Source organism: Prionailurus bengalensis, chromosome C1 (assembly GCF_016509475.1).
Source record: "Prionailurus bengalensis isolate Pbe53 chromosome C1, Fcat_Pben_1.1_paternal_pri, whole genome shotgun sequence".
NCBI lineage: Eukaryota > Metazoa > Chordata > Mammalia > Carnivora > Felidae > Prionailurus > Prionailurus bengalensis.
Genome location: NC_057345.1, coordinates 24,813,701 through 24,828,006, shown reverse-complemented (window position 1 = coordinate 24,828,006; position 14,306 = coordinate 24,813,701). Strand labels below are relative to the sequence as shown.

The window sequence follows — 14,306 nt, the reverse complement described above, 5'->3', positions numbered from 1 at the left end:
TTTTCCTTCGGCCTGCAGAGCCCCCACCTTGGATTTGGTGTTGGTAGTGCAGGTCGTCAGTAATGAATTCCTTCAGCTTTCTTTTGTCTGAAAACATCCTTCTTCTGTTTTCACTGGATATCAAATTCTAGGTTGGCAGTTATTTTTCTTTTAGCCCTTTAAAGAGTCATCCCATTGTCTCTGGCTGCCTTAGTTTCCATTGAGAAGTCACCTATAAGTATTACTGTTGCTCTTTTAGAGATAATAACTGCTTTTCTCTGGCTGCTTTTAGGGTTTTCTCTGTCTCTGATTTTCAGCAATTTGACAATGATGTCTTTTGGCTATAGTTTTCTTGATATTTATCCTACTTGGATTTTGCTGAGGTTCCCGAGTCTGTTTTCAGCAATTTGAGGCAATTGTCCCCTACTATGTCCTTAAATATTGCTTCGGTCTTATTCTCTGTCTCCTGCCCTGGGACCCTAATTCTACATAGGGTAGACCTCTTGACTATGTTCTACGTGTCTTTTTAAAAAAATATTTATTTGGGGGAGAGCGCAAGTGAGGGAGGGGCAAAGAGAGGGGGCAGAGCATCTGAAGCGGGCTCTGCGCTGACAGGCTGACAGCAGTGAGCCCAATATGGGGCTCGAACTCCTGAACTGCAAGAACTTGACCTGAGCCAAAATTGGACGCTCAACCCACTGAGCCATCCAGGTGCCCCTCCCATGTGTCTCTTATATTCTGTTCTGTTGTTTTCTTTTTTTTTTTTGTCCCTTCTGTGCTTTAGTTTGGTTATTCTCTATTGACTTTTCTTCAAGCTTATCAATCCTGTCTTCTGTTAAATCCATCCAGTATTGTACTGTGCCATTTTAGAACTTCCATTTGGTTCTTTTTTTATAGATTCTAGCTCCCTTTTACAAAATTCTCTTTTATCCAGTTTGTTCATCTTTTCCTGTTTCCTTTCACACACCAATCATAGTTATTTTGACATCCTGATCTGTTTATTCCAGTATCTGGATTGTTCCTGGGTCTGCTTTTATTTCTCTTAATTATCAATCATTTTTTTTCTTCTTCCCCATTTCTAATACTTTTTTTATTGTATCAAAGATATCGTAGATATGTGGTAGAGACTCTGGATTATGCTTATAGGGTGCAATGTTTTCTGTAGGCTGTTAAATTACTGACTTAACACCTTGATCCTGTCTGGGGCAGGTTTTAGGCTTTGTCAGAGCAGGTTTGTTTCAGGGCACCTGGGTGGCTCAGTCAAAGCGTCTGACTTCAGCTCAGGTCATGATCTCACAGTTCATGAGTTCAAGCCCCAAATGGGGCTGGCTCTGTGCTGACAGCTCAGAACCTAGAGCCTGCTTTAGATTCTGTGTGTGTGTCTCTCTCTCTGCCTCTCCCCTTTTCATGCTCTGTCTTCTTTCAAAAATAAATAAACATTCAAAAAAATTTTTTGAATTCTTAAAAAGAAGAGATTATGTGTCTCCCTCTCTTCTCTGCTCCTCCCCTGCTTATGCACGTTCTCTCCCTCACCCTCTCTCTTTCTCTCTCAAAAATGAATAAACATTAAAAAAAAAAAAAAACAAAAAAAAACAAGAAGTCTGTTTCAGTTTGCCCTTCTACAATGTGGGTCTTATTCCTAGGATACAGCCTTTCTGGGATCTCAAACTCAAATCTCAGGGTGTTCACAAAGACCTCTCCACTTGGAGTGGACCTAAGCTTCAACCTCTGTCTCCCCAGCACTGTGCAGCCTCTGAAGTCTGTGCGCAGATCGCCAGCCTCCCAGCACCTGTTCTCTGCTAGGCTTCCTGGCATCTCCGTATGCACACATCGCTATGAGTCAGCTAATAAATGAGTGGGGAATTTTGACTTCGATTTGGGGGTAGGGGGCTCACTTCTCTCTAGAACCTTTCCTCGGTCCTAGCCTCCTGGCAGCCCAGAACTCCGGTCTCTGTCTCTCCTTCGTCAGACTCTCTTTCTCTCAGCACCTCGTTTGGGGAAAATGCCCTCAAGGAGAAAGCCAGGGTGAGTGTGGGGTCACCTTTGCTTTCCCTTCTCTCAAAATTCATAGTCCTACACCTGTTGCTGTCAAATGCCTGCAAATGGTCATTTTATATATTTCCAGCTTTTATAGTTGTTTATGGTGGTAGGGTAAATCCAATAGCTTCACAACATAATACTAGTAGAAAAACAGTAGGGAAAACTTTGTTTATGTTATTGTATACACCACCGAAAGGTTGTATATCCAATGCAATGGATTATTAGCCACAAAAAAGAATGAAATCTTGCCATTTGCAATGATGTGGATGGAGCTAGAGAGTGTTATGCTAAGCAAAATCAGTTACTCAGAGAAAGACGAATACCATATGATTTCACTCATGTGGAATTTTAAGAAACAAAACAAATGAGCAAAGGAGAAAAAGAGAGAGAGGCAAACCAAGAAACAGACTCCTAACTATAGAGAACAAACTGATGGTTACCAGAGAGGAGGTGGGTGGGGGGAGCAAGTTAGGTAGGTGAAGGGGATTGAGGAGGGCACTTGGGATGAGCACAGGGTGTTGTATAGAAGTGCGGAATCACTATATTGTACACCTGAAACTAATATACTGTATGTCAACTGCAATTTAAATAAAAACTTTTTTAAAAAAGAAAAAAGTCTACTCAGTAGGAAAAGAGATTGGAAGGACTATATCAAACTATTAAGTTGCTTGCCAAGTTAGATGGGATCAGGACACTGAGGAGGAGTTTATACTAACATTTGCTTTGTGTGTTTCTTTCTAACCCCTCAGTACCTCCCTGCACTTGGTTACTCAAAACGGGTCCATCTGATGAATCCTATGGTTCCAGGATTAACTGGCAGCAAAATGAGCTCCTCAGAAGAGGTAGGTTTGCCAACTCTGACTTGAGTTTAGAAATCTTCAGCAAGAGAGATGCCTGGGTGGCTCAGTTGGTTGGACATCCGACTTTTGATTTCAGCTCAGGTCATGATCTCACAGTTCTTGGGATTGAGCCCCACATTGGGCTCTGCACTGGCAGTGTGGAGCCTGCTTGGGATTCTCCCTCTCTCTCTTCACTCTCTCTCTCTCTCTCTCTCTCTCTCTCTGCCCTGCCCCTGCTGGTGCATGTGCACTCTCTCCCTCTTAAACTTTAAAAGAAAGAAATCTTCAGCAAGAGATGAAGATATTGAAGACTCAAAAGAACAGTTACCTGGCTAACTTGAATTCTTATAGATTTGAATTCCAAGGAATCTGAGGTTCATCCCATTAATTCCAGTGGTTCTTGAGTATTGAAGGACCCAGAAGCAGTCCTGATAGGATCCAATCATAATCTTAACAATTTTACTGCTGTGATATTGTGTGATAAAGCACACATGCAAAAGTAATGTTTTCGTTCATCGACTGTGGTAAATCTCAGCCTTACTAATGAGGTTAATGAAGCGAGGGTTACATTTCACCAAATAGCATCTTGATTCTTAGAGTGATATCTGATATAACTAATATGACAAATACAATATTTTTTAACATTTAAAAGTACTGCTTAGGGAAAATGCACTTTTGTTTTGATCACGAAGGGTACAGAATGGAGGGCTCTGTGGAACCCAGAGATGTGGAAGTTTGAGTTCGGGGTTCCCAAACACAGCTGACCTCGAGAACCACCTAGGGAAAGCATTGATTAGACTCTGTTCTTAGAGATTCTGATAAAGCGGTTCTGGGAAACAACTCAGGAATCTGTATTTTCTTTCAGATTCTACTAGGTGATTCCGATTGAAGTCACGTTTGGGTGCCCATCCAGTTCTTTAAATCTGACTTCTCAATCTTTGATCAGAGATCAGTAAATATATGCATGGAAACTTTTCTTATTATTTTTAAAGGAATATACTCATTCGTTTTTCTCTATGTTAGGATGATCCATGTATCAGCTATTTCTCTGACAAAATATCCTATCACTCACCCTATTTGGTGACACTCACCCTATCTTAACCCCGGAAGTCCGTGTTAGTTAGCAGCAGTTCCTGAACACGAACTGCATCAGAATCACACAGAGAGCTTTTTCAAGATACAAATATCTGGCCCAACCTCAAGAGATTTTGACTCATCTCCCAGTAATTCACATTTTTTTACAAGCACCCCAGGTGATTCATACACAGGCATACGTGGACCGGAATTTGGTAACCACTGTGAACCCAGAGATCCGTGAGTTTACTCACTTCAAAATAAGAAACAACTCCTATTACCCTAAAAAGGAAAAATGGCTCTAGGTAATATACAGTACCTAGTGTGGGGGCTTGCTGTGAAACAAGTCCCCTCACACATTGTTTGTGGCAATGTCAATTAGTCTTCCCCTTTCAGAAAATCGTTTTGGGCCTAGCAGTTTCGGGTAGCTTAAGGAAATAATCTCAGAGAAGGAGGAAAAAAAAAACAACTCTGCAAAGATATTCATTGTAATGTATATAAATTGTATAAATTAGAACATAATCTAACAGTTTAGAAATCGTTAAAGAAATTATATTGTCACTAGTAATCAGGACTATAATACACCATAAAAATTACAAGTGAGGGTGAGGTAGCCACTCAGAAATACTTATGATAGAGTCTCAAGTGACAAAGCAAAGAGTAGACACTTGTTCTCGAACTACAGATTTGTAACGATTCTGTGTGTAATAGACAAGGCCTGGAAAGAACACAGGAAAACTGAATTAATTATTTTTGTTGGGGGGCAATATTGTGAGTGGCTCTTGACTCTGATTAATTCTGCTTTTGTTGAAGCTGTTACTGTTTAAACCTTCGTTTAAAAAAAAAAATGGAAATACACAGATTCGTTGAGCATATCTCATTTCCCACCATAAGAGGTCCCTTCTCCTCCATGGCTTCTAGGAGTCCAAGATTGATCTCCTTGACCGGAAGGAGGATGTAAAGAAAAAACTAAAGAAGGCCTTCTGTGAGCCAGGGAACGTGGAGAACAACGGAGTTCTGTCTTTCATCAAGCATGTCCTCTTTCCCCTTAAGTCTGGTAAGACACCCTTTTATTGCTTCTCAGAGGCCAGGCCGAGGTAGCAAAAGTAGTGCTGGGGTCGCCCTTGTGATTTGTCAGAATCTTCCTTCGCCGATGGCTTCCCTGATTCTGTGCTCTGACTTCTCATATACCGACGTGCATTTGGAGTTGGGATGTCATTTCACTGCCCGTGGGGTTGTTAGCAAGGTTAGGTTCTAAGTGGGGTGTCAGGGTGGGCAGGGGTGTAGAGATGAAGGCAGGCATGCTTAATTAGAGGAATACAAAAGAAACGTAAGGCACGATCCTTCCCCTTGAGCTTGGGTGCCAGCTGGTTTGCTAGCTCATCTGATTTAAGAACAATAAAATGCCATATAAAGTTCAAAATATATAATAAAAACTAAAACACCCATAATATTTGAGCTAGAAATGCTGACTCTGCCATTATCAATGAGTTTGTTGGCATAGATCCATTTTCTTACAGAATTTGTGATCCTTCGAGATGAGAAATGGGGTGGAAACAAAACCTACACCGCTTACTTGGACCTGGAAAAGGACTTTGCTGATGAGGTAATACCAAAGGAGGAGTAATCCCCACTGAATTCCTTCTGACAGACGTCTCCATCTTGGCCCAGCCAGGTTTCTAATATGTGCCGCAAGGCTCTGCTTGATGCTGATGTGTATTGTGTTAGTGTCTTAATGAGGATTCGGGTGGTTCACAGTTTAGATGGGCAGATGGCACGAAGCTCGTATATTGATGTCCTCATCATTCTGCAAAGGATTTAGCCTGGAATGAAGAACCAGACCCAGCAAGATGAAGCATTTCAGGGAGAGATGCAAAGTCCAGGTTCAAAAAAGAAACACCTGTGGAAGGTAGCTAGCTAAAGGGTACTGATGATCTCAACAGACAGTTTAACAAAAGAATTGCTAGGTGCCCATCTGTTAGGCACCATGGTAGGGGCTGGCATTACAGAGGATTAAATCCTCATGAAGGGGATGCCTGGGTGGCTCAGTCGGTTAAGCATCCCACTTTGGCTCAGGTCGTGATCTCACAGTTCGTAAGCTCGAGCCCTGCACCGGATGAGCCCAAGCCCCACTTTGGTCTCCACGCTGATAGTGCAGAGTCTGCGTGGGATTCTCTCTCTCTCCCTCTCTCTCTCTACTGCTCACTCACTCGTACCCTCTCTCTCTCAAAAATAAATTTTAAGGGGTGCCTGGGTGGCTCAGTCGGTTGAGCAACTGACTTCGGCTCAGGTCATGATCTCATGGTTTGTGAGTTTGAGCCCCACATCAGGCTCTGTGCTGACAGCTCGGAGCCTGGAGCCTGCTTCGAATTCTGTGTCTCCCTCTCTCTCTGCCCCTCCCCTGCTCATGCTCTGTCTCTCTCTGTCTCAAAGATAAATATAACCATTAAAAATAAATAAATAAATAAATAAATAAATAAATTTTAGAAAATCCTCATGAAGCTCATGGTCCAGTGGGAGAGGCAGACATAGAAACAAATATCACTGCTATGTGACTCTACGATGACGATGTACATGTATGGTCCAGAAATATAATAGGAGGAAGTGATTGCCTGGCTGGTCAAGCTTTACAGAGGGGACAGCCTCCAAACAGAGGGAAGAAATTGCGCAAAGACATGGTGAGGTGAGACAGCATAGTATGGAATTACAAGTGGTTTGATCTAACATGAGTCCAAAAGGTGAGGCAGAGTGTTGTGGGAGAGATAGGCAGGGCCAGGTCATAAAGGGAAGATATGGCCATGGTGCATGTGGAGAATGAAATGGGGACTTTTGACTGACTCTGACTTTGGGTTGAATCAGCAATGTGATCGGGCTGTCAGAAACGTAATGAAGTCTTAGTGTAAGTCATCTGAAGTGTAGAGTCTGGAACCACAGAGTTGATCATTCAGTTCTCCACTGTTGTGAGTACATTTGGGGTTGTGCATTCAGCCCTGAACTTCAATTTTCTGAAGTTTATTTGACCATGTGGGCTGTGTTGGTGGGGAGAAGGAGGATGCTGTGATAGGGAACAGACCCAAGCCCTTGTCACAAGAGCACAGTTGAAAGAACAGGGGATGTTTAGTTGGGAATCAGGCCTGTGTTCCGTCATCCTCAAATACATGACAGATTCCCGTGGGAGAGGGGTTGGATTTCTTCCTGTGGCACCAGAAAGCTAAACCAGGTCTGCAGGCGGGGACCACGGGGGTAGGTGTGTTCGGGTTCAACATCAGGGAGAGCTGTGCAGTGACCTCCACTGTGTGGTGTTGGACTGGGCTGCCTCACTTGACCTTGCGTCCCCGTCACTGAGGTGTTCAGGCAGAGCCCGGAAGACCACTGCAGGACACTGTTGTGTAAGGGACAGAACATCAAGTAGAAGAAAAGGCTCGGTGACCTCTGAGCTCTGCGGCCCTCAAAGCCCATCTTTTGGATGTTTTTCACAGCCATTGCTCTGAAACCCTTCTGTCTGCAGTCTGAGACCGGCCACAAAACCCACACTGTACTCCTCAGTCCTGTGAATGGTCATTTGTGGGAGTAACGAGAAGGATAGAAGAAATGTGTCTGAAAAAAGAGCTTGGAGCAGCACTAGCCAATAGCACTTTCTGTGACCATGGACATGGTCTGTATGCACTGCCTCCTCACACAGATGCCACTGGCCACGTGTGGCTGGTCAGCCTTAGAACATGCCCATTGAAGCTGAGAAACTGCATTTCGGTTTACACTGAAATATCCACGTGAGGCTAGTGGCTCCCATCTTGGACAGAGCCGGTCTAAAGCTTTCCTGTTGTTAAAATTACACATTCCCGGGGCCCCTGGATGGCTCAGTTTGTTAAACGTCCAATTTCGACTCAGGTCATGACCTCGCAGTTTGTGAGATCAAGACCCGTGTCAAGGGGCGCCTGGGTGGCGCAGTCGGTTAAGTGTCCGACTTCAGCCAGGTCACCATCTCGCGGTCCGTGAGTTCGAGCCCCGCATCAGGCTCTGGGCTGATGGCTCAGAGCCTGGAGCCTGTTTCTGATTCTGTGTCTCCCTCTCTCTCTGCCCCTCCCCCGTTCATGCTCTGTCTCTCTCTGTCCCAAAAAAAATAAATAAACGTTGAAAAAAAAAATTAAAAAAAAAAAAAAAAAAAAGACCCATGTCAAGCTCCGTGCTGACAGCTCAGAGCCTGGAGCTTGCTTCGGATTCTGTGGCTCCTTGTCTCTCTGTCCCTCCCCCACTGATGCTCTGCCTCTCTCTCAAAAATTTCCCAAGGAAATGAAGGAATATTAGAAACAAAAATGTAGGTATTGTTGTATTACAGGTGTTCATGCCTAAGAGACATCACCTCGGAATAGCTGACAGGTGCTTTCAGGCCAGATTTGGGATATAAAAGCACGAGTCATGGGACACAAGAAGAATTGCTCAACTCTTAACTGCATACTTGCACTCCTCACCATTTTCACCCACGTTATGTGATTTAATCCTCATTCTGACTCTCTGAGATATAGGTGTTATCTTCAGCTTTTAAGTGAAGAATCCCAGACTTAGAGGAGTTAACTGCCTGGTCCAGGGGTCACACAGCTAGCTGGAACTCTAACCCCGGTCTAACTCCAGAGCCCTTCTTCTTTCTTCTGGCTCACGCGGCTTGGCCCCCCTCGGGCTGTCTCCTTGGGTTGCATATGTGAATGTTTCTCTGCCTCTAAATGCCTCTGGTTGGTGCCATTCTTCTAAGCATGAATGGAGGGACTAGAAGTCTTTGACTAATAAAAACATTCAGCCTCTACAAACCCTCAAGTTGGTATGGAATTCAGAGTCAAAAACCCTAACTCTCAGACAGTGAGATAATCTTTCTGAACCTGTTTCCCCTTCTCTGCTTTGTCAGCTTCACAAGATTGTTCTAAGGATCAAGTAAGACTGTAGGGAGCAGTGGTGTCTGGGTGGCTCCGGGAGCTCACTAGCACAGGTCATGATCTCATGAGTTCGAGCCCCACATCAGGCTCTGCACTGGTGGTATGGAGCCTGCTTGGGATCCTCTCTCTCTCTCCCCCCCCTCCTCTCTCTCTCTGCCCCTTCCCCACTTGCACACTCTCTCTCTCTCTGAAAATAAATAAATAAACTTTAAAAAAAATAGAGACCGCTGGGGAAACACCCTGCACCCTCCACACACATTATCCTTAGTGGACTTGGACGTCCTGTGCCCCATCCCACGCGCCCCATCTCACAGAGCCTTTGGACGCTTTTGCAGGTTGTACACCCTGGAGACCTCAAGAATTCTGTTGAAGTCGCCCTGAACAAGTTGCTGGATCCTATCCGGGAAAAGTTTAATACTCCTGCACTGAAGAAACTGGCCAGCGCTGCCTACCCAGACCCTTCAAAGCAGAGTAAGGCGAGCCAGGGAGGGGGAGGGCCAAGGGGTGCTTGGCATCATCAGGACAGAAAGCCTGTCAGTGGGCTTCAGAAGAAGGTCTGCCTTAAATTGAGAGCCCGAGAAGCCAGGGGGCCCGAAGTACAGGAATATCGTACCCCATTGACTCCTGGAATGGAGCTGGAGTCATCTGGATTTTGGTTTGGGCGATGCTGTGAAGTGATTACGTCCTGTCATACCAGTCTACTGTGTGAGACATGGCCTGTGATCTCATACTTCACAAAATCCTCTTCAGTTAAGAGACCAGTTGGGTTAGACCATGAGGGTAACACAACTGCTCAGGCAGAGTCTGCACAGCTCCTTAGGAAAGCTCATCTTCAGCTTCGCCCAGTTCCCTTGCATGGGCTTCTGACTGGCTCTTAGTTGGCCATCCATTGACCCATGATGCTGAGTTACTAACTTGGATGGTTTTGTGTGACTCTCCCAGAAAAGACTCCATCAATTCATGTGGGATGCATGAATAGAAACACCTAGAGGTAGCAAAGCTACTACTGTCCCTTCCCAAAGGTTGCCAGTCCTATTTTAGAGAAGATATAAGTAGGGACGCCTAGTTCATGAGTTCAAGTCCCATGTCGGGCATAGAGATTACTTAAAAAAAAAAAAAAAAAGAAAAAACTAAATGGGTAGATTCTGGGGATTCTGCACTAAACCCTGCTAGTGTCGTCATTTGGTGGGGTCAGCATTTGACCTGTCATGGCAGAGGAAGAGAGTTCTGATCCCTTGGGGTTCTTTTCTTTCCCAGAGCCGATTGCCAAAGGTCCTGCCAAGAATTCAGAACCAGAGGAGGTCATCCCATCCCGGCTGGATATCCGTGTGGGCAAAGTCATTAGTGTGGACAAGGTACTCATTTTTCACCACATCCCAGAGAGGCCGATAGGGGTCACGTTTGTCTGTTTCCATCTGGAGGAAACCTGGCCTGGGATGGGAAGTAACATCCCTGAGGTCATATTGCAAGTCAGAACACAGGTGTCTAGTTCCAGGTGTCAGGCTTTTTTTCCCTTTGCTGCCTCTGGACCTTTTGCAACCAGACACAGCCAGGAACTCAGAGCCGGGGTTGGGGAGGAGAGGATATTAGTCAGAGGGAGCTTGCTTATCAGTTAAATCTGGTCTGATAGACTCTTCTGGTCTCTACTGGCTTGTCTGGACTTGGCTGCAGGCCTTATCTTGGAACAGCCACTTTGTCTCCCTGCCCCATCCCACCCACCCCTGCAAATGGGGAAGGGAGAGGGACTTCCTTTTACCCAGAGACAGAAGGTTATGCAGCCAGCGACCTGGGACCATTGTTGTGGACTTTTCTTTCTTTCCCAGCATTGTTTTTCACTACAGAGACTACTGAAAGTACTTGGAGATGGCTGCCTCCTTCAGATGGTGAGGCCAGCATTGTCCTCCGCTCATCTTCCAGGCCACGCAGGACTCAGCCGGTGTAGCACGTGGCCATAGCGGTAGCCGCCCAGACAGTCCGGGCCATTTACTTGTGCAGGAGACTCCCTGCACCTCATGTTAGTCAAACCCTGCTTCTTGGGGGAGAGTAAAATGGAGCTTCAAGGCCCATCCTCCTGTCTGCTCTCTGGGACCTGGAAAGAGTTTGCTGCAGAGGGTCCCTTAGGAGCCTCTGTTGGAGAGTAGATGCCCCTTTCAGCAGTCAGAGGGTTCGCCGGACCCCCATGGTCCCTTCCGTCACGATACCGTCCGGGACTAACCTCTCTTGCCGGCAGCACCCAGACGCAGACAGCCTGTATGTGGAGAAGGTCGATGTGGGGGAAGCTGAACCACGGACTGTGGTGAGCGGCCTGGTGCAGTTTGTGCCCGAGGAGGACCTGCGGGATAGGCTGGTGGTGGTGCTGTGCAATCTGAAACCCCAGAAGATGAGGGGTGTCGAGTCCCAAGGCATGCTTCTGTGTGCTTCTATGTGAGTGAGAGCTTGGGGTGGGGCGCGGGCCTGAGCGTGGGGGGCAGGAAATGCAGGGAATTGGCCCACGTGATGCCCTCCAGGCATCAGGCGGAACACTTGGAGAAACTGTCCAAAACATGATGCGTGAAGGAATTACTCACCACGCACGTACTGCGAGTGAAGCGCTTTACCCAAAGTTAATTTTATTACCACAGGAACTGAAGGTTCAAAGCAGCAGGTACGTGCCCAAGTCTCTCTACTAGTGAGAGATGGAGCCAGGATTCAAGCCTAATTCTGACTGGCTGTTCAGGCCTTGCTGTCTCTGTTATGTCATACTTCCTCCCCTAAAAGCCTAGATTTCGGTGTCTCTCCTGACAGAGGGTTTCAGTCTAGCCCCGGTTAACCCAACGCACAAATGTGGTACGGCACCGAGGACTTCCTGGGCCTCTGGCGTTGAGGAGGCCCTAAAGCCCCGCAGCGAAGGCCCCGGTGCTCTGGCTTCGCTGGCCGCTGCAGGGAGTCCATAGTCTCACTCTTTCCTTCTCCTGTGTGTCTTCCCAGAGAAGGGGTAAACCGCAAGGTTGAGCCTCTGGACCCTCCTGCCGGCTCTGCTCCCGGGGAGCGAGTGTTCGTGAAGGGCTACGAGAAGGGCCAACCGGATGAAGAGCTCAAGCCCAAGAAGAAGGTCTTCGAGAAGCTGCAGGTAAAAAGCTACAGTGCCCCCTCTCTGGCCTGGGCCGCCTGGACCGTGTCCCCAGACTGCTATTGCTGAGTCCACAACTGCCCTCTCCCCCGCTGGGCCTTCCTGCGTCTGAGCCCCTCTCTTCCTTCAGTCCAGACCGCCCCGGAGGAGGTGTCTGAGCAGCACGGGAGCCCTCGCACGTACCTAGCATGGACGGGCTATTTGAGGCACCGTGTGAGGGACTTCAGACGTTTCCTCACTTGATCTTCAGCCCGTGATCAGAGGCCTGTCCCTGTTGTACCTGGCAGGATACCTGCCAGGGCCACACAGGGTCACCAGCAGGGATGAAGCCAGGGTCCCACCACCACCCCCAGCCTTTGAACCCACACACTGCAAGATCATGACCTGAGCCAAAGTCGTACTTAACCGACTGAACCACCCAGGCGCCCCTCCAGGCTGGTTTTTTAAATCACTTATTTTTTCTGGCTATAAAATCAAAAATTTTTTTAAGTTTATTTATTTATTTTTGAGAGAATGTGGGAGGGGCAGAGGGAGAGAGCGAGAATGCCAAGCAGGCTCCACACTCAGCACAGTGCCCGATGCAAGGCTGGAATTCACAAACCCGTGAGATCACTAAGATCTGGATGCTTAACCGACTGAGCCACCCAGGCGCCCCAATAAAAAATTTTCATCGTAGAAATGTCTAAAGTGGAGGGGATATGAAGAAAATGAAATATGCATAGTGTTGCCACCTAGTGATACTAGAAAATAGCATTAGTGGTCATTTCTTTCTGGACTTTTTCTATACATGGAGATGATATATTTACAGTTTGAGTCCCACCATATGTTTATTTAACTTGGTGCTAGAAAAACTTCCCCATCTTTTTAAACACTGAGAGGGGGATCTTATTGTATATACTATTGTATCATAATTACTATAATTTAATGAAATTATCTAACCTTATTAGACGTTGAGATTCTCTTTGGGTTTTCACTATTTGAACGCTGAGATGGAGGTCTCAGTACATAGTCCTTTGCACTTACTCGTGACTGTTTTCCTAAACTAAATGCCTAAAATGAGCTTCCCGAGGTGAAGAATGAGAGCTGGGTGCGCAGCTCACAGAGAAGCTGGGCCCGTCCACACTGCTAGAGCATCAGAGAGCCTGCTCTCCTGCAGTCCCGCTGTCCCCACATTCACTGCTTTTGCTTATTCCATGCAGGCTGACTTTAAAACCTCCGAGGAGTGCATCGCACAGTGGAAGGAAGCCAACTTCATGACAAAGCTGGGGTGCATCTCCTGTAAATCACTGAAAGGGGGCAACATTAGCTAGCCAACCGGGCACCTTCCTCCCTTCTCCCGTCACCCTGAGTCATCTGCTGTCTTAATTTGCTCCGTCCGTCACCCATTTATCCATCTCCCAGGACACCGAAGCAGGAAGTTTGGGACTTTATCAGGTGTGGGACTCAGTAAGCGGCAGCTCAGCCTCCCCAGAATCCAGAACCATGCTGTCTGGCTGAAGTGAGCCGCTGACCTCCCAGCTAGTCATGCGGGTGAGGCAGCAGCAGGGAGCTCAGCTCTACCTTCTTCCCTCGGCAGCTGACTGGAGAAATCTGGTTTCAATAGAAGTCCTAGAAAAGGCTTATGCCACAGTCGTCCTAATTGGAAAAATATTGGTTCCTGTTTTCCTAGAGTTATCCCAGCGGCTGTCTCTGTCTGGGATCTGGTGCCTGAACTGGGCTAATTACAGCCTTTCCCCAACAGGAAATTGTGGGATTCCAAAAGCAAGGGGAAGAGAAAACAGAGAACCTAGTGGTCTACCGAGGGGTTGGCAGCTTTTTTCCCCAGTGGCCGCCAACCTTGAGGCTTGGCATTGGGGGCAGGGCCAGCCCCCAGGGCTCCTGGAATTTCTCTGCCTTGATTCTGTTGGGTTGAGACATTCCCTAAACCAGCTGTGTGTTATTAATATCGGAAGTAGGGCGGGCACAGCCTGAATCCTCCTTCAGAGAGGGTGGGGTACTTCTCCATAGGCATCTCAATCAGAATCACTATCACTGTCGTGAATTCAAATAAACTATCTGAACAAAGGTGTCTGGATGAGGCCTGTGAGCTGGACCATCCCAGGAGAGAGGAAAAGGTGTGGAGCAGCTTCTGGGCCCCTCACCCAACCTAGGCTGCTCAGATCTTGGACTTTTGACCCTGTAATGTTGGGAGATAGTGAATTGGATGGATGACCAACACTTTGACTTTTCCTTCGTGATAAAAGCAGAAGAGTCCCACTTTGGGGTCCGGTGCTTACAGGAGGCAGAAAGAACATCCTCTCATAATAGTGGGCCCAGACCACCACCCTGTCCCTCCATTAA

The 14,306-nt window shown here is 46.7% G+C and overlaps 1 protein-coding gene across 2 annotated transcripts in view; it reads left to right on the top strand.

Annotated features, from left to right (window-relative positions):
- The window catches only part of YARS1 (tyrosyl-tRNA synthetase 1), a 28,519-nt gene extending 14,489 nt beyond the window's left edge, over positions 1-14,030 (top strand). For both annotated transcript variants that reach the window (XM_043578634.1, XM_043578635.1), the window contains exons 6-13: positions 2,769-2,861; positions 4,854-4,989; positions 5,453-5,538; positions 9,193-9,328; positions 10,115-10,212; positions 11,088-11,281; positions 11,825-11,966; positions 13,166-14,030. In XM_043578634.1, the coding sequence (XP_043434569.1) occupies positions 2,769-2,861; positions 4,854-4,989; positions 5,453-5,538; positions 9,193-9,328; positions 10,115-10,212; positions 11,088-11,281; positions 11,825-11,966; positions 13,166-13,276 (996 nt within the window). In that variant the 3' untranslated portion in view covers positions 13,277-14,030. The remainder of the gene's footprint in view (positions 1-2,768; positions 2,862-4,853; positions 4,990-5,452; positions 5,539-9,192; positions 9,329-10,114; positions 10,213-11,087; positions 11,282-11,824; positions 11,967-13,165) is intronic.
- Positions 14,031-14,306: the final 276 nt, after the last annotated feature.